The sequence below is a fragment of the Callithrix jacchus genome, chromosome 22 (genome assembly GCF_049354715.1).
Source record: "Callithrix jacchus isolate 240 chromosome 22, calJac240_pri, whole genome shotgun sequence".
NCBI lineage: Eukaryota > Metazoa > Chordata > Mammalia > Primates > Cebidae > Callithrix > Callithrix jacchus.
The window spans coordinates 1,072,117-1,089,663 of NC_133523.1; the positions used below are offsets into that span (position 1 = coordinate 1,072,117).

Here is a 17,547-nt window from a genome sequence, read left to right on the forward strand (position 1 = left end):
GGAACACGACTCGGCCGTGAAAAGGAGAGGTTCTGACTCCGGCCACAGCGTGGATGAACCGAGGACGTGACACCCAGTAGGGGACACCAGACACAGTGTGTGGTCCCATGTCTTTGGTTTTTTTTTTTTTTTTTTTTTGAAACAGAGTTTTAGAGTCTTGCTCTGTCTCTCAGGCTGGAGTGCAGGGGCACTATCTCAGCTCGCCGCAACCTCTGCCTCCCGGGTTCAAGTGATTCTCCTGCCTCAGCCTCCCGAGTAGCTGGGATTACAGGCGTGCATCACCACATCCGGCTAACATTCTGTATTTTTAGTAGAGATGAGGTTTCACCATGTTGCCCAGGCTGGTCTCCAACTCCTCACCTCGTGATCCGCCTGCCTCGGTCTTGGCCTTCCCAAGTGCCGGGATTACAGGTGTGAGGCAGCATGCCTGGCGCGTGTATGTCGTTTCTAAGCCGAGGTTTGAAAACACCAGGCACAGAGGCCGGGCGCGGTGGCTCAGGCCTGTAATTCCAGCACTCGGAGGCCAAGGCAGAGGATCGCTTGAGCCCAGGAGTTCAAGACCAGCCTGGACAATATGACAAAACACCATTTCTACTAAAAATATAAAAATTATCTGTTCTGCTGGGCGCGGTGGCTCACGCCTGTAATCCCAGCACTTTGGGAAGCCAAGGCAGGTGGATCACGAGGTCAAGAGATCGAGACCATCCTGGTCAACATGGTGAAACCCCATCTCTACTAAAAATATAAAAAATTAGCTGGGCGTGGTAGTGCGTGCCTGTAATCCCAGCTACTCGGGAGGCTGAGGCAGGAGAATTGCCTGAACCCGGGAGACGGAGGCTGCGGTGAGCCGAGATTGCCCCATTGCACTCCAGCCTGGGTAACAAGCACGAAACTCCGTCTCAAAAAAAAAAAAAAATTATCCGTTTTCACGCTACTAAGGCATACGAGAAAAAAAAAATAACTGGGTGTGGTGGTGCCCCTAGCAGCTCCAGCTACTCAAGAGGCTGAGGCGGGAGGACCGGAGCCCTGAGAGGTCAAGGCTGTAGTGACCTCTTACTACACAGCTACACTCCAGCCCGACCCTGTCTCAAATAAATAAATAAAGAGGCGCGGTGGCTCAGGCCTGTGATCCCAGCACTTCAGGAAGCCAAGGTAGGCGGATCACCTGAGGTCAGGAGTTGGAGACCAGCCTGACCAACAGTGGTGAATCCCCGTCTATACTAAAAATGCAAAACTTAGCTGGGCATGGTGGCATATGTCTGTAGCCCCAGCAACTTGAGAGGCTGAGGCAGGAGAATCATTTGAGCCCGGAGGCGGAGGTCACAGTGAGCCGAGATCACGCCCCAGCACTCCAGCCTGGGCGACAGACTCCGTCTCAAAATAAAAAATCATGCTCATGCATGGCTAAGGCGAAAGAAAAAGGAAAAAGCACCAGGCACGTGGAGGGGGCGCTGTCTCTCCCTGGCGCCCATGGGCTGTGTCCTCCTCACCTTCTTGCTTGCCTCTGCCCACCCTGTCAGACCCAAGCACCCAGTCACTGATCACTAGGGACATTCAGGAACCCGGTCCCAACTAGAGACCCCACAGCACCCCTGGGATGGGGAGTCCGTGCTGACCACCTGAGGCCCACAGCAGCCCTGGGATGGGGAGTCCGTGCTGCCCACCTGAGGCCCACAGCACCCCTGGGATGGGGAGTCCGTGCTGCCCACCTGAGGCCCACAGAACCCCTGGGATGGGGAGTCCGTGCTGCCCACCTGAGGCCCACAGCACCCTTGGGATGGAAGTCCGTGCTGCCCACCTGAGGCCCAGAGCCAGGGAGGGTGCAGCCCCCGACCCCAGGTACGGCAGGAGTAGCCCACCTCCCAGAGCCTCTGGAGGCCCCAGTGGGCAGGGGTGGGGAGCAGCCCCACACACTGAGCCCTCCTGACACTGCCCGCCCAGGCTGCAGAGGGCCTGGTCACGCTGACCTGTGGCCTGGACCCTCTGAGGAAGCATTTCCTGGGCAGGGTCGGGGCCCCGAGGCTGGCCAAAGCTGCAGCCAGGACCAAGGGTGAGTCGCCATCAGCCCTGAGCTGCCCAGACCTTGGTGGTGGGGGGGCACCGGCAGAGAGGAGGAGCACTCCCCCCACCCAAACATGTGGGCCGCACAGCGAGTCTTTCCCTGGAGCTCAGCATGGAAAGACAGAAGGGGCCTCAGGCAGAGACACCTGCCCCACACCCTCGCCAGGTACCCTCAGCCCAAGAGGACAGGACCACAGGGCCCTCCCGCCCAAGGTCTTCCTCCCAGAACCCCTGCCCAGGCTCAGGAAACATCGTACCAACAGGAAAACACCTGACCGACTCCTCCGGGGCGTCCACACCACCTGACCAGCCCCAGACCGCCCAGCGCATCTGAAACACGGGCCCCTGAGAAACCACTGCAGCCAGAGGAGCCCGAGGAGATGCCCAAACGCCACGTGGGGCCCTGGGCGGGAGAGGACATGGGGGAAACTGAGGAAATCCAAGCACAGTGTGGGCTTCAGTAGTTATCGGGAGCATATGGATGTTGGTTCATTAGCCGTGACAGCCACAGCAGGGAGAGCGAGCTGGGAGCGGGGGCGCGGGGCTTTCTGCACTGCCCTGTCCTTCATCCTAAAACAGTGTGGTGGAAAGTTAAAGTCGGCCGGGCGCAGTGGCTCACACCTGAGGCCGAGGCAGGTGGGTCACCTGAGGTCAGGAGTTTGAGACCAGCTTGGCCAACATGGCGAAACCCTGTCTCTACTAAAAATAAAAAAATTAGCCGGGCATATGCTGGCAGGTGCCTGTAATCCCAGCTACTCGGGAGGCTGAGGCAGGAGGATCACTTGAGCCCCGGTGGTCAAGGCTGCAGTGAGCTATGGCTGCCCCACTGCACATCAGCCTGGGAGACAGACTGAGACCTTATCTCAAAAAAAAAAAAAAAAATTAAAGCCAAGCCTGGCGTAGTGGCTCATGCCTGTAATCCTATCGTTTTAGGAGTCAGGGTGGGAGGATGGCTTGAGCCCAGGAGTTCAAGACCAGCCTGGGCAACACAGCAAGACCCCAACTCTACACAAAATTTAAAAATTAGCTGGACATGGTAGCGTGTGTCTGTAGTCCCAGTTACTCAGGAGGCTGAGGTGGGAGGATTGCTCGAACCCCGTAGGTGGAGGTTGCAGGGAGCCGAGATTGTGCCACTGCACTCCAGCCTGGGTGGCCGAGCAAGTCCCTGTGGAAGTCTAAGGAGCGGGTGCTGGTGGCTCTCAGGTCCCGAGAACACGAACTCTGGGCTCTGTACCCCTCTCTGTCCACTCCTTCCCAGCACAGCCCGCCCAGCCTGCCCAGCCAGGCGCATGAGCCCCTGACGGGTTCATCTCTAGCAGCTGCTGGCCAGAGCCCTCAGAAATTAGGGGCAGGGGAGACAGGGCTCCCAGGGGCTGGCCTGCTCACGTGCGGGAGGCTGAGTGGAGCCAGACCAGCTCCATCCACACCTCGGCTCCATCCCGAGCCCACAGCTCCCCCAATAGTAACAGCGGCTCCATCCTGAGCCCACATTTGGACTTGACTCCGAGCAGCCACCAGCTGACCTCAGAGACAGCCGAAGTCCCATACATGCCTGTGTGTCCCTCCACGGCCCCTCCAGTCCCATACATGCCTGTGTGTCCCCCCACGGCCCCTCCAGTCCCATATATGCCCGTGTGTCCCTCCACGGCCCCTCCAGGCGGCCCAGGCAGACATGCGTCGCCACATGCCCCACCCACCCTCCAGCCTCAGCTCAGCTGACCTGGTGCCTCTCCGGAGAACCCGGGGCAACACGTGCACCCCTCCCCATCAGCCCCTGGTTTTGGGGCCCCAGGGAGGCCCGGCTGCCTGCCGTGGTTCTTGTCTCCACAGCATTTCAGGAGCCCCGGCAGGCTGAGCCGGGGGCTGGCAGGATCTGACGGCCCACTTCAAGAGCAGCCCCAGCTCCCCTGGGAAGCAAACTCCAGAACTGACTCCAGACCCGATGTGCTACCCCCACCCCGTGCTGTGGGACCCACAGGTAGCCCCAGAGGCACAGGGATTCTCTGCCTGTGCCTCCAGAGCCAGCCCTGACAGAGCCCACCCAGCCCTTGCTCCCCATAAGGGTCCCACGAGACACCCCCACCTGAGGCTTCTCCAGAGGAAAACTACGGCTCTGGGGGGCACTATCTGAGGGGCAGGAGGAGGGGAAGCAGCCCTCCCAAGAGCCACTGCCACTGTCACTGAGGGCCCCTGCCCGGGCGGGGCTGAGCCTGCCCCCGCTACTCCACCCGGGTCCCTCAGCCTAAGCACAGAGTGCCGCTCCCAGCCCCAAGTCCTAAATCTCTGCCTCAGAAACTTCCGGCAGATTCCCTCTCACTGCCAGAAGAGACGGATGGGGCGGGCGGGGTCTCTAAGAGCCCAGCAGCCTTGGACTCTGGGCTCCAGGAGATTCCCGCTGCTCCAGGTGGCCCAGCCCTCCTACATGGGAGTCCCACCTCCCAGACCCCTGCCCCCAGGGTCTCGTCCATCCTGGGAAGGGAGGGTTACCTTGTTCAGAGCCTCGAACTGCAGCCAGAACTGGAGCTGGGACATGGTCCCGGCACTCGGGGGCCCGGGAGTGCCCCTGGAAGGGCCGCCCGGCAGCGGCTCCCTCATGACCGCGGCGGTCCCAGCACTGGGCTGGCCGGGGCAGACGGAGGAGGCGGCTCTCCGCCCGGCTGCATTTGCATGTGGGTTTAGTCACCGCCGCTGGCGCCTACTTCCTCTAAGGCCCGGGGCTGACTTTCAGGAAATGATGCCGGCCAGTAAGTCAGGGCAATTACTGGCAGTGCGAGGAGAATTACTGTACTGGGCGGATCTGCCACAGGCGCTGTCAACACGCACCCCCACCTCGTCCCCTGCCACTGGGCCAGGCCCCTCTGGGACACCCAGGGAGCGCGCAGAGTGCCCAGGTGGGCATGGGCCTCAGTTTCCCCAGACTACAGAGAGCTGGGTTCCTTTCCACGAGGACCAGCTGCTGTTTCTGGTGCCCCCCACGAGCATGGACCCCTAAGCCACAGGCAGGGAAACTGAGGCCTGGACAGACCCTTTGGTCCCACCATGGCCCCTCAGACCAGGTGTGAATCCCCAGACCTTCACCTAGCACCCCACCCATGCCAAGCATACCGTGGGCCCTGCTGCGCCCCACCTGGGGCTCTGCCCATCCGACCTCTGCAGGCCGAGGCTGCTGCGCCCCACCTGGGGCTCTCCCCATCCCACCTCTGCAGGCCGAGGCTGCTGCGCCCCACCTGGGGCTCTCCCCATCCCACCTCTGCAGGCCGAGGCTGCTGCGCCCCACCTGGGGCTCTGCCCATCCCACCTCTGCAGGCCGAGGCTGCTGCGCCCCACCTGGGGCTCTCCCCATCCCACCTCTGCAGGCTGAGGCCCCCGAGAAGCTCCTGCTGCTGAAGAGAGGCCCCTTCTTGCTCCTTCCCTCTGTCCACACCCGGGGGGGGTTCAGCAGGCCCTGCGGTCTGCCCTAACCTGGGGGGCTGGTGGAGGCAGAGCTGAGCCTGAGCCCTCCTCTCTAGGCTCTGGCTGGGCCTCAGCCCCTTGGCATAGCAGCAGGAACGAGCGGTAGGGCCCAGGAGAAGAATGTCTTCGTTTTGGAAGAAAACGAAGTGGCAATGATGTACTTGCTGGGACGACCCCTGAGCTGAGAGCCCGTGAGCATCACTGCTCCCGCCCAGCCGTAGAGACCCTGGGCCACGGGGAGACCCCGGGCCACGGGGAGACCCCTGAGCTGAGAGCCCGTGAGCATCACTGCTCCCGCCCAGCCGTAGAGACCCTGGGCCACGGGGAGACACCTGAGCTGAGAGCCTGTGAGCATCACTGCTCCCACCCAGCTGTAGTGACCCTGGGCCACGGGGAGACCCTGGGCCGAGAGCCCCCCAGCATCACAGCTCCCGCCGAGCCGTAGAGACCCTGGGCCACGGGGAGACCCCGGGCCACGGGGAGACCCCTGAGCTGAGAGCCCGTGAGCATCACTGCTCCCGCCGAGCCGTAGAGACCCTGGGCCACGGGGAGACCCCGGGCCACGGGGAGACCCCTGAGCTGAGAGCCCGTGAGCATCACTGCTCCCGCCGAGCCGTAGAGACCCTGGGCCACGGGGAGACCCCGGGCCACGGGGAGACACCTGAGCTGAGAGCCTGTGAGCATCACTGCTCCCACCCAGCTGTAGTGACCCTGGGCCACGGGGAGACCCTGGGCCGAGAGCCCCCCAGCATCACAGCTCCCGCCCAGCCGTAGAGACCCTGGGCCACGGGGAGACCCTGGGCCGAGAGCCCCCCAGCATCACAGCTCCCGCCCAGCTGTAGAGACCCTGAGCCACGGGGAGACCCCTGGGCCGAGAGCCCCCCAGCACCACTGCTCCCGCCCAGCCGTAGAGACCCTGGGCCACGGGGAGACCCCTGGGCCGAGAGCCCCCCAGCACCACTGCTCCCACCCAGCCGTAGAGACCCTGGGCCACGGGGAGACCCCTGGGCCGAGAGCCCCCCAGCACCACTGCTCCCGCCCAGCCGTAGAGACCCTGGGCCACGGGGAGACCCCTGGGCCGAGAGCCTCCCAGCACCACTGCTCCCGCCCAGCCCTAGAGACCCTGGGCCACGGGGAGACCCCTGGGCTGAGAGCCCCCCAGCACCACTGTTCCCGCCCAGCCCTAGGGACCCTGGGCCATGGGGAGACCCCTGGGCCGAGAGCCCGTGAGCATCACAGCTCCCGCTCAGCCGTAGAGACCCTGGGCCACGGGGAGACCCCTGGGCCGAGAGCCCCCCAGCACCACTGTTCCCGCTCAGCCGTAGAGACCCTGGGCCACGGGGAGACCCCTGGGCCGAGAGCCCGTGAGCATCACAGCTCCCGCTCAGCCGTAGAGACCCTGGGCCACGGGGAGACCCCTGGGCCGAGAGTCTCCCAGCACCACTGCTCCCACCTGGCCATGGAACCCTGGGCTACGGGGAGACCCCTGGGCCAAGAGCCCCCCCAAGCAGCACCGCTCCTGCCCACACCATAGGGACCCTGAGCCATGGATTATAGGAGCCCAGACACCATGGGGCAAACACCTGATCGGACATGAGACTCTGACTCACAGGTGGTCATACCTGGTATCCCTGGAGGAGCTGGGGGGACCTCAGGGTCTGAGGGGTGGGAGCAGGCCGGGCTGTAGGAAGGCGGGCCCATCTGCCCGTGCTCAGCGACTGAAGCGGCAGAAACTGCATTTCCCACGAGACCGAGACTGCGCAGGGGGCCACGGGATGAAGGAAACTGTGTCCCGAGAGGCCTGGGGAGCCCGTGGTTGGGCCGGAGGGGTCAGGACTGTACTGGGCTTGTGGGATCCCACTAGGGTTCCGAGGGGAGAATGGGACCAGCGGGCCTCAAACCCCATGAAGCGGCAGGGGTGCCACTGTGCAGTCTGCCCCCTTGGGCTCACACTATTCTAGACCTGGAGGTCCTGCACCAGTCCCACTGGTGCCCCAAGCAGCCGTGGAGGCTGGCAGAGACGGTCATCCACATCCCTTGCCATGACCCATCACCTCCTGGAAGCTGGGGGACAACATGGGTGAGTGTGGCTAGAGAAGGGGCCCACCCGCCAGGAACCCGCCCACCAGTAGAAAACCACCAATGGGGGAGGAACTCATGGAGATACGCAGCTCAGCAGCCAATCACAGCCACCCGAGGCGCTCACACCAGCTCCACGCAAAAAGTCCACAGCCACGACTGCTGCTGAGGACACGGGGCGGCCACCTCAAAACCCGTCCTGCATCTCCTCAAAGAGATAAATGTGGAGTAACAGTTAACCCATTAGCTATGCTCACAGGTGCACATCCAGGAGGACCCAGAGCCCACGACAGCTTCGACCCACAGCCCACAGGAGCTCAGACCCACAGCCCATGGGAGCCCAGACCCACCACCCACAACAGCCTGGACCCACAGCCCACGACAGCCTGGACTCACAGCACAAGACACCCCAGACCTATAGCCCACGGGAGCTCAGACCCACAGCCCACCACAGCCCAGACCTACAGCCCATGGAAGCCCAGATCCACAGCTCACAACAGCTCAGACCCACAGCTCATTAGAGCCCGGACCCACAGCTCACGGGAACCTGAACCCACAGCTCACGGGAACCTGAACCCACAGCTCACGGGAACCTGAACGCACAGCCCACGGGAACCTGAACCCACAGCCCACGGGAACCTGAACTCACAGCCCACGGGAGCCTGGACCCACAGCCCCCACGGGAACCTGAACTCACAGCCCACGGGAGCCTGGACCCACAGCTCACAGGAGCTCAAAGCTACAGCTCACGGCAGCCCGGACCCACAGCTCACGGCAGCCCCGACCCACAGCTCACGGCAGCCCGGACCCACAGCTCACGGCAGCCCGGACCCACAGCTCACGGCAGCCCGGACCCACAGCTCACGGCAGCCTCGACCCACAGCTCACGGCAGCCCGGACCCACAGCTCACGGCAGCCCGGACCCACAGCTCACGGCAGCCTCGACCCACAGCTCACGGCAGCCTGGACCCACAGCTCACGGCAGCCTCGACCCACAGCTCACGGCAGCCCGGACCCACAGCTCACGGCAGCCCGGACCCACAGCTCACGGCAGCCTGGACCCACAGCTCATGGGAGCCCGGACCCCCAGCCGATGTGAGCCTGGCTCCTGCAGAGTGGTCACCCATGGAGGAACGGAGCCAGCATGGTGAGTCCATCCACGCACTGGAACACAACTCAACCATGAAAAGCACTGAGGCTCTGACCCAGGCCACGGCGAGGACGCACCCTCGGACGTCACGCTCAGTGAGAGAAGCCAGACACAGAAGGCCATGCTGTGTGCGATTCCATTTCTACGAAATGTCCTGTCCTGGACAGGAATCCACAGACAGGAGAAGCATTCGGGTAGCCAGGGGCCGAGGACATGCCGGGGAGTGACAGCTGATGGGAACGGGGTTTTCTGTGGAGTGATGGAATGTTCTGGAACTAGACAGAGGTAGCGGTTGCACAACTCTGAATATATTTCTTTAAAGGGTAAATTTGACCGGGTATGGTGGCTCACACCTGTCACCCAGCACTTTGGGAAGCTGAGGTGGGCAGATGGCTTGAGCCCAGGAGTTCAAGACCAGCCTGGGCAATATAGTGAGGCCCCATCTCTACAAAAAATGCAAAATAGGCCGGACGTGGTGGCTCACGTCTGTAATCCCAACACTCTGGGAGGCCGAGACGAGCAGATCACGAGGTCAAGAGACGGAAACCATCTTGGCCAACACGGTGAAACGCCGTCTCTACTAAAAATACAAAAATTAGGCGTGGTGGTGCGTGCCTGTAGTCCCAGCTACTTGGGAGGCTGAGGCAGGAAATGGCTTGAACCCGGGAGGCGGAGGTTGCGGTGAGCCGAGATTGTGCTACCACACTCCAGCCCAGCGACAGAGTGAGACCCTGGCTCAAAAAAAAAAACAACAAAAAAAACTGGCTGGGCATGGTGGTGGCACATGCCTGTGGCTGCAGCTGCTCAGGAGGCCATGGCAGGAGAATCACTGGAGCTAGGGAGGTGGAGGTGCAGAAAACCATGACGGCAGCACTGCACTCCAGCCTGGATGACAGCAAGACCCTGTCTCAAAATAATACATGAATGAATACAGTGGATTTTATGGTGTGTGAGTTTTGCCTGTTTTTAAAAGACCCTGGAAACCAAAGGAACACAGACTCCGACTTGCTCCCCCGGCGTCAGCGTGACCCCCGGAGCGGGTCAGGCTGAGGAGAGGCTGTGCCGCCTGGGGACCTGCTGGGCACCGCCCCACCCACCTCCGGGACCCTGCACCATGGTTCCTGTGGCCTAGTCTGCCGCTCTGTCTCGGTCCAGGGTCTCCCCTCACTGGCCAGGCCTGTGGCAACATTGACCGAGGCCTCCGTGTAAGCCTGGCTGAGTGCCCGCTGCCCCAGCCCTCACAAGAACCCTGCACTGCGGGCGATGCAGCCCTGCATTACAGTGAGGGAAACTGAGTCAAGGGGATGGGAGGGGCTCCCTCCCCACAGCTGGGGGGTAGGCAGAGGGAAGAGGCTTCCAGGCGGTTGTGGGGCACAGGTGGCAGGCACTCTCCGGCGGCTGGGAGAAGGTCCCTCGGGCAGGCCTGTAACTAGAGCGCCCGGGCACAGCTGAACTATATCACAAAGTGGATGACCAAGCCCTGGCACCTGGAACCTGTGAGCGTGGGGTTACTTGGGAATCTGGTCTTTGCAGATGTGAGGGGTTAAAAAAAAAGGCCTCCATGGCCAAGGGGGGTGATCCATGCCCAGTGTCCTCATATGAAGGGGACACAGCCCCGGGGAGGAGGCCGCAGGACATGGAGGCAGAGATACCAGCCGTGTGGCCACAGCCAGGTGATGCCTGGAGACCCAGATGCTGGAGGGGAGGGAAGGCTCCTCCTCTGAAACCACAGGAAGCAGAGGGGGCCTGTCTGCACCTTGACTTTGGACTTCCAGGATTCAGGGCTGGGAGAGGACGGAGTCCTGGCCTTTTTTTTTTTTTTTGAGGTGGAGTTTGGCTTTTGTTGCCCAGGCTGGAGTGCGATCCACACTTGGCTCACCGCAACCTCCGCTTCCCAGGTTCTAGCGATTCTCCTGTTTCAGCCTCCCTAGTGGCTGGGATTACAGGCGCCCGCCACCATGTCCAGCTAAATTTTTGTATTTTTAGTAGAGACGGGGTTTGAGACAGGGTTTCACTATGTTGGCCAGCTGGTCTCGAACTCCTGACCTCAGGCGATCCGCCTGCCTCAGCCTCCCAAAGTGCTGGGATTACAGGCATGAGCCACCATGCCCGGCTAGCATCCTGGCCTTTTAAGCTGTGTATGCTGTTCCCTCACAGCAGCCCTGGGAGGCTGGCATGGACCCCCAGGAAGCCAGGCTCCCTTCTGCCAGGGTCCCGGTCAGGTGCCTGGTGTGGGGCAGAACCCTGGGCATGGCTTCCTGCTGAGTAACCCTCTCTAAGGCTGTCTGTGAGCAGCTCCGCGGCCCCTCCTGCACCTGCCCATGCCCAGGCAGAGGCTCCTCCTCCCGGGGGCTGTGGCCTCAGCACAGGCCAGGGGACAGAGGTGGCTCTTCTTGGCCTTGGCTGTGTGTGAAGCAAAGGCTTCCTGTAAGAGGTCCCTCCCCACCTTCTCCCTCATCTCTCCCTCTCGTTTGCCCTGTGCCAGTAACTGCGGGGGCTCAGTGGTGCCGGGCGGCCGAGGCCTCCGACCCTGCTAAAACACATCTGCAGAACAGTCAATGCCGCCTGCCTCCCTGCCGGAGAGCAGCCAGAGTTTGCAAAGCACTTTTCTAAGCCGTGAGCTCATCCTGGGCTTCCCAGAAGCCCCTGGGCTGCCAGACAGAGAGTGCAGTTACCGGACAGCCACGCTCCCAATGGTCCCTGTAGCCCCTCGGGGACCCGGGTGGACGCCCAGAACGTGGAGATGTCCTCACAGGATAGGTGGTGGGCAATGGGGCAGTGCCTGGGGAACAGGGATGGCCAGTGAGCACCGCTGGCCGCAGGAGCCCAGCAGAGACGTGAGGGGTCTGGGTGATGTTGGGAGGGATCAAAGAGCACCCCCACCCCGGGAACAGGCGGCAAAGGATGGGCGAGGGGCAGCGAGGCAGACCAGCAGGGCCTGGGGGATATCCCGTGCAGGGCACAGGTCAGGAGACGCTCACGGTGGGGTGCACTTGGGGACAGCCCAGGAGACGCTCTGAGGGCTGCCCTGGGGACACTCTCCCCACACAGAAACAGGCTCTGGAGAGGGGCTGGACCTGGGGCAGGGAGGTTGCAGGTGCAGAGGCTGGTCTGCCGCATAAGTGCCCCCCTCCTGTGGTAGGACCCAGCCAGACCCAGTCATGCCTGGGACACACTCACACGGACCTGCATGTGGACGCCGCTCACAGTGATTCCCAGCTACTGCCAAACCATGACCTAGGCCCAGGCATGAGCCCAGGAGAAACGACGCCTGTGTCCTCACGGCAGCCGGCACTCGGGCTCACGGCAGCAGAGTACAGCATGGCCATGGGTGGAGGCACGACTGCTCAACACAGATGCACAGACACATACAGTGGGGCCCTCCACGCGGGAACACGGCACAGCCAGGATCAGGAGCCAGACTCTGACCCAGCCACAGCACAGATGCATCTTGAGGACGTCCCGTGAAGTGAGAGACGCCAGACACAGAAGGCCGTGTGGCCTGTGATCCCATGTCTAGGAAATGTCCAGGACAGGCCAAGCTGCAGAGACAGGAAGGGAATGCGTGGGTGCTGGGGCTGGGGAGGGACACGCAGTGATGGCTGATGGGGACGGGGTGTCGTCCTCTAGCAGGATAACGACCCGGAGTTAGAGGTAGACGGGGTGATGGCTGAACTCAGTAAGAGCCACAGCGTTGTCCATGCTAAAATGGGGACTTTTCTGTCAGGTGAATTTAGTCTCAACTGAAAATAAAGGGGCCGGGCGCAGCAGCTCACACCTGTAATCCCAGCACTTCAGGAGGCCGAGGTGGGCAGATCACGAGGTCAAGAGATCGAGACCATCCTGCCCAACATGGTGAAACCCCGTCTCTACTAAAAATACAAAAATTAGCTGGGCACGGTGGCGCGTGCCTGTAATCCCAGCTACTCGGGAGGCTGAGGCAGGAGAATTGCCTGAACCCAGGAGGCGGAGGCTGTGGTGAGCCGAGATGGCGCCATTGCACTCCAGCCTGGGAAACAAGAGCGAAACTGTCTCATACAAACAAGAGAAAGACAGGAGGCAGAGAGAGAGAGAGAGAGAGAGAGAGACAGAGAGACAGAGAGAGAGAGACAGAGAGAGAGAGACAGAGAGACAGAGAGAGAGTCAGAGAGAGACAGAGACAAAGAGAAACAGAGACACAGAGACAGACGGACAGAGAGACAGAGACAGAGAGAGACACAGAGAGACAGAGAGAGACAGAGAAAGAGAGAGACACGGGGGGGAGAGACAGAGAGACAAGAGAGGCAGAGAGAGAGAGAGAGACAGAGAGACAGAGACAGAGAGAGAGACAGAGAGTCAGAGAGAGACAGAGACAAAGAGAAACAGAGACACAGAGACAGACGGACAGAGAGACAGAGACAGAGAGAGACAGAGAAAGAGAGAGACACGGGGGGGGAGAGAGAGAGACAGACAGAGAGAGGGGCGGTGCACGTGGTGCCATCTGTGGGACTCCTCCGTCCAGTCAAGAGACAACCCTCGACAGGAGAATGACTTGAGCCCAGCCTGGACAACAGAGTGAGACCCCATTTCTATGAAACATAAAGAATCAGCCTGGACAACAGAGTGAGACCTCACTCCTATGAAACATAAAGAATCAGCTGGGCACGGCAGTGCATGGCAGTGGTCCCAGCCACTTGGGAAGCTGAGGTGGAAGGATGCCTTGAGCCCAGAAGGCAGAAGCTGCAGTGAGCTGAGATCTCACCACTGTACTCCAGGCTGAGCAACAGAGCCAGACCCTGCCTCTAAAAATACAAATTTAAAAACGTACATAAAACATCACATGCTTATCCTCTGTCAGTCTGGAGAGCAGAAGTTGTGACATCAAGGGTGAGCAGGGCGGGTCCCTCCCGGGGGGTCCAGGGGAAAAGACAGTTCCCGCCTCTCCCAGCGTCCAGAGGCGCCCACATCCCTCGGCTCGGGGCCCCTTCCTCCCCCTTCACAGGGACAGCGTGGCCTCTCCCCGCCTCTCTCGGACTCCTGCCCTCCTGCCTCCTCTCCCAAGCGTCTGTGAGGACACTGGGCTTCCAGGTCACCCAGGATGCGCTCCCGTCTCAGGGCCTTCCTCAGTCCCATCTGCAAGTCCTTCTGCCATGAGAGACAATACAGCCAAGGTCCTGGGGATTACGACGGGGACGTCTTGGGCGCTGTAATCGTGCGGCCAGCACAGCGTCCTCAGGTCTGAGTCGGGAGCAGAGAGGCTTCCGTGGTGGGCGGGGTGGCAGGGGCACGGCACAAAGGGCCTCGAATGCCAGGCTCAGGTCTGGACTCCCTCCTGGCTCCAGAACCACGAGGCCCGGCCCACAGTCCTGGGCTGACTCACGTCCGTCCCATCCTACACTCGGCACTGGGGTCAGGCTGCCTCTGAAGAAGGTTCTGCTGCTTTAAGAGGGAGACGGGGCCCCAAGCCGCTGCGGCGAGAGGCGGCTGTGGTGGGGGGAGGGAGCCCAGGGCGCGTGGCGCTCACAATGCCAGCATCTGCTGCGTGGCTGTGGCCGCGCTCTGATGAGCAGTAATGAGTGACCACAGTCCCCAAATGCGCAGGGACAAGCAGGGTTAGACACAGAGGGGACGGAGGGGGCACAGACTCCACCCTGGCCCTCCATGGCACGGGGAGCTCCTGGGACTCCTACCTGAGCAAAGTCGCAGGTCTTTGGTGGCAAGCTGGAGGCAGTGGCCGTGGGGGCATAGCTGGCGTCTGGGCAGGGCTGGCTGCCGAGGAAGGAGGCGGAGTTCATGAACGGGCTGGAAGGAGATGGGGAAGGTGAGAATGGGCGTGAGGGTGCTCAGCCTACGCTCTGCCACAAAACTGCACCCAGGTGACCACAGCCAGAGGCCCCTGGGGGCTCCACTGGGGAGGGTGCCCAGGCCCAGCAGGACCCATAGACCTGTGGCACACATGGAAGGGCCTTCAGGGGCCTGGTGGTCAAGCCTGGGGCTGCCCTCCCCTGCAATGGACACAGCCTGGCCTGGCTCCCAAGGAACGGTTCCCTGGTGGGCAGGTGTCCAGGGCCGCTGTCCCGCCCTCCTTGCTCAATCAGCAGGATGGGCCGGAGGTTAATCTGACAATTCAGAAACTCGGCCCAGGGGAGGGCCCCATGGTGCCCCGCCTGGCCATCCCTCCCCGACACACAGCCCCTCGGACCACACTTAACTCCCGCCAGAAAGGAGGAGAGCACTGCCCATAACAACCCAGGATCACCATCCTCCAGGGAGGGGTCATGTTGGGGCCCCCCGCCCTCTGTCACCCTGAGGATGGCAGAGAACACAGTAAGGAGAGGATCCTGGGGGCCCCCACGTCCAAGGGCACCTCGCTCCAGGCCCGGAAGTAAAATGCAGGGGGCTGGGCATGCTGCAGGCGCCTTCTCCACCCTTCTCAGCTCTGGCCCCATCACCAGCTCCTGTGCTTGGCAGATGGTGGGCCGCTGTCCCCAGGGCCTCCTCCCCACCTGCCAGGCTCCCCTGGGCTCTCCCTCCAAAAGCTTCCCTCCAGCAGGGCCGGCAGCAGGCCCAGGTCTCTGCCCAGCGGGGAGCCACAGGGCTTGGGTCGGAGTGGCAGGTGCAGAGTTGCCCCCGCCCCACCCCCGGGATGGAGACCACCTGGGGCCTCTCTCCTCCGGTTTGCAAACACCAGCAAGAAGGAAGCATCCACTCCATTCCCTGGCCACAAAGAGCTGCTCCACAATCTCCTGGAGACTCCCAAGGCTCTGGCTACACCTGCTCCCAAGCCCTTTGCACAGCCTGCGAGCTAGCTCGCCTGGCCAACTCCTATCCACCCTGCAAAACCCAGCCCAGCTGTTGCCCTCTGGGAAAAGTACCCTTCTGGCTCCCTTCACCTCAGAAAACCTCTCACCCCTTCTCACCGTGGTATCACCTCCACAGTAGGCCCTCCAGCCCCAAGCCCTCACCACCCCTCCCTCCACCAAGTTGGGCTCTCAAGGAGACAGAAGCCATGGCTCACAGCACAGTGTTCAACAAACAGGGGTCTCAGACTGCACCTGGCCTGCAGGGTGGAGCCTTCCAGGACCACATGCAACCACCCCGGACCCCTCAACAGGACTGTGAGCCCTCTCACCCTGCACCCAGAACTCTATTTCTAACTGTGACTTTGGAACCGCGCAGGCGTGGGGGCCGGGTGGGGAAGGCCCCTGCACTCACCGGCTCTCACTGGAGAAGGCGGGGTACGGCGGCAGCGAGAAGGCGTTCCAGTAGGGGCAGTGCAGCATGGCGCTCTGCAAGAGACCGGCGTCAGTGCGGAAGCAGAGGGGACCCACGGTGCGGCCTGGCTGAGCCCTCTGGGCAGGGTGAGAGACCAGGAGGTGGAGGGAGGCCCTCCAGCCCCGGTCCCGTCTGCCCCTGCTCCATCTCCTGGGGAGTCACTGAACCGTCCCGTGCCCCATATTCCCCACCCGCACCAGACCCTGGCCAAGGCTTGTAGTGTGGACTGAAGGCACTGAACCACCTGCGTGAAGGGCTCAGCACAGGCCCCGCTCTACCAGCAGGCCCGTGTGCAGGCCCGAGGCCCAGGAGTCTGCATCTCACACAGGACCTGGGGACGCTGCTGGCCCTGGGACCCTGCCTGGAGGCCCCACTCTAGGAGGTGGAGGATCAGACCGTTCTCAAGGCCTAACTGCATAAGGGAGAGAGGCACCTGCCTTCTATGATGGGGTAGGGGGACTCCTGGGCCAGGGCCTGGAGTGAACAGGGCCTCCCACCAGCTCCAGGCCCCTCTAACGTGCTGGAGTGCCGGGGAAGCTCCGGCTGCTGCTGGGTGTGACGGGATGGTCTGAGCTCTTCTCAGAGCCTGCACAGGGCTGGGGTGCAGGGAGCCTGCTTCGGGAAACGGTGACCAGCGGCCTGGAGGCCCAGCCCCAGGTCAGCGGAGGCGTGAATGGCTCCAGGCTGGAGAATCTCTGGTGGCCCCACTGGGGTCTGACTCCAGGCTGGGCTTACCCAATGCTCTCGCCAGGAGCCGACCGTTCCCACCCCATGGTTCTCTGGGAAAAGCTCGCCGTGCCTGCCCTCAGGAACCAGAGCAGCGTGGGGCTCATGGCAGGCCCCAAAACCTGATGCTGGACAGCACACGGGCAGCAGTGGGCCCGGGGTCAGCACCCGTGGCTTCGGGGCAGGGCTGTGGACACCTTACACTCTGCAGAACTGGCACCCCTCAGTGGGGCCCCCACCTACACAGGGCCAGCCCCCACTGCAGCACACAGACCCTGCTGTCATGGACGCCCCGTGATCATGGGGAGACACCACTGGCTGGGGGCATCGTCCTGCTTATCCCAGCAGGAGTGGGGCCACGTTGGCGTCCAGAGCAGAAGGATCTGCTCGCTGCCCCAAGCCCCCCGCTGACCTCTCCCAGGCCCACGAGAGCCCTGCTCCCCCGTGAGGCCCCAATGAGATTCCCCGGGCTCAGCCATCTCTGGCCCCTCATCCCTAGCACTGGTCTGGAACCCACTCAGATGGCCAGGGTGCCTTCTGCACCTGCAGGTGCTCGGAGGGGGATCCCAGGACCCCCAACAACCTTATGATAGGCGAAGCCCTGGGGGTGGCCACTGCCCCCCCTCCAGCTTTCACCTAAGTTTATCAGCAAAAGCCCACGGTTCCTCCCCTGCAGAGGCCAGCAGCCTGGGCATCAGGAGCTCCTGCACCCATTAGAAGCCCGCAGGAAAGTGACTTGAAGGAAGCAGGGCGACTGGCCACGGGGAATCCAGAGCCCTGGTCCCTGCTCCTTCCCCTCCTCCTGCCTTTCAGGGAGAGAGAAA

At 62.3% G+C, this 17,547-nt stretch overlaps 1 protein-coding gene across 5 annotated transcripts in view; it reads right to left on the reverse strand.

Annotated features, from left to right (window-relative positions):
* Nucleotides 1-17,547, reverse strand: part of SBNO2 (strawberry notch homolog 2) — a 68,398-nt gene that overhangs the window by 21,938 nt on the left and 28,913 nt on the right. For 3 of the 5 annotated variants that reach the window (XM_035285875.3, XM_035285873.3, XM_078361309.1), the window contains exons 3-4: nt 15,938-16,011; nt 14,413-14,524 (exon numbers count right to left, since the gene is read on the reverse strand). In XM_035285875.3, coding sequence (XP_035141766.2) covers nt 14,413-14,524; nt 15,938-16,011 — 186 coding nt within the window. Of the gene's footprint in view, nt 1-4,548; nt 4,683-14,412; nt 14,525-15,937; nt 16,012-17,547 lie in introns of those variants that run through there. The other 2 variants (XM_078361310.1, XM_035285874.3) reach the window with 1 other exon arrangement.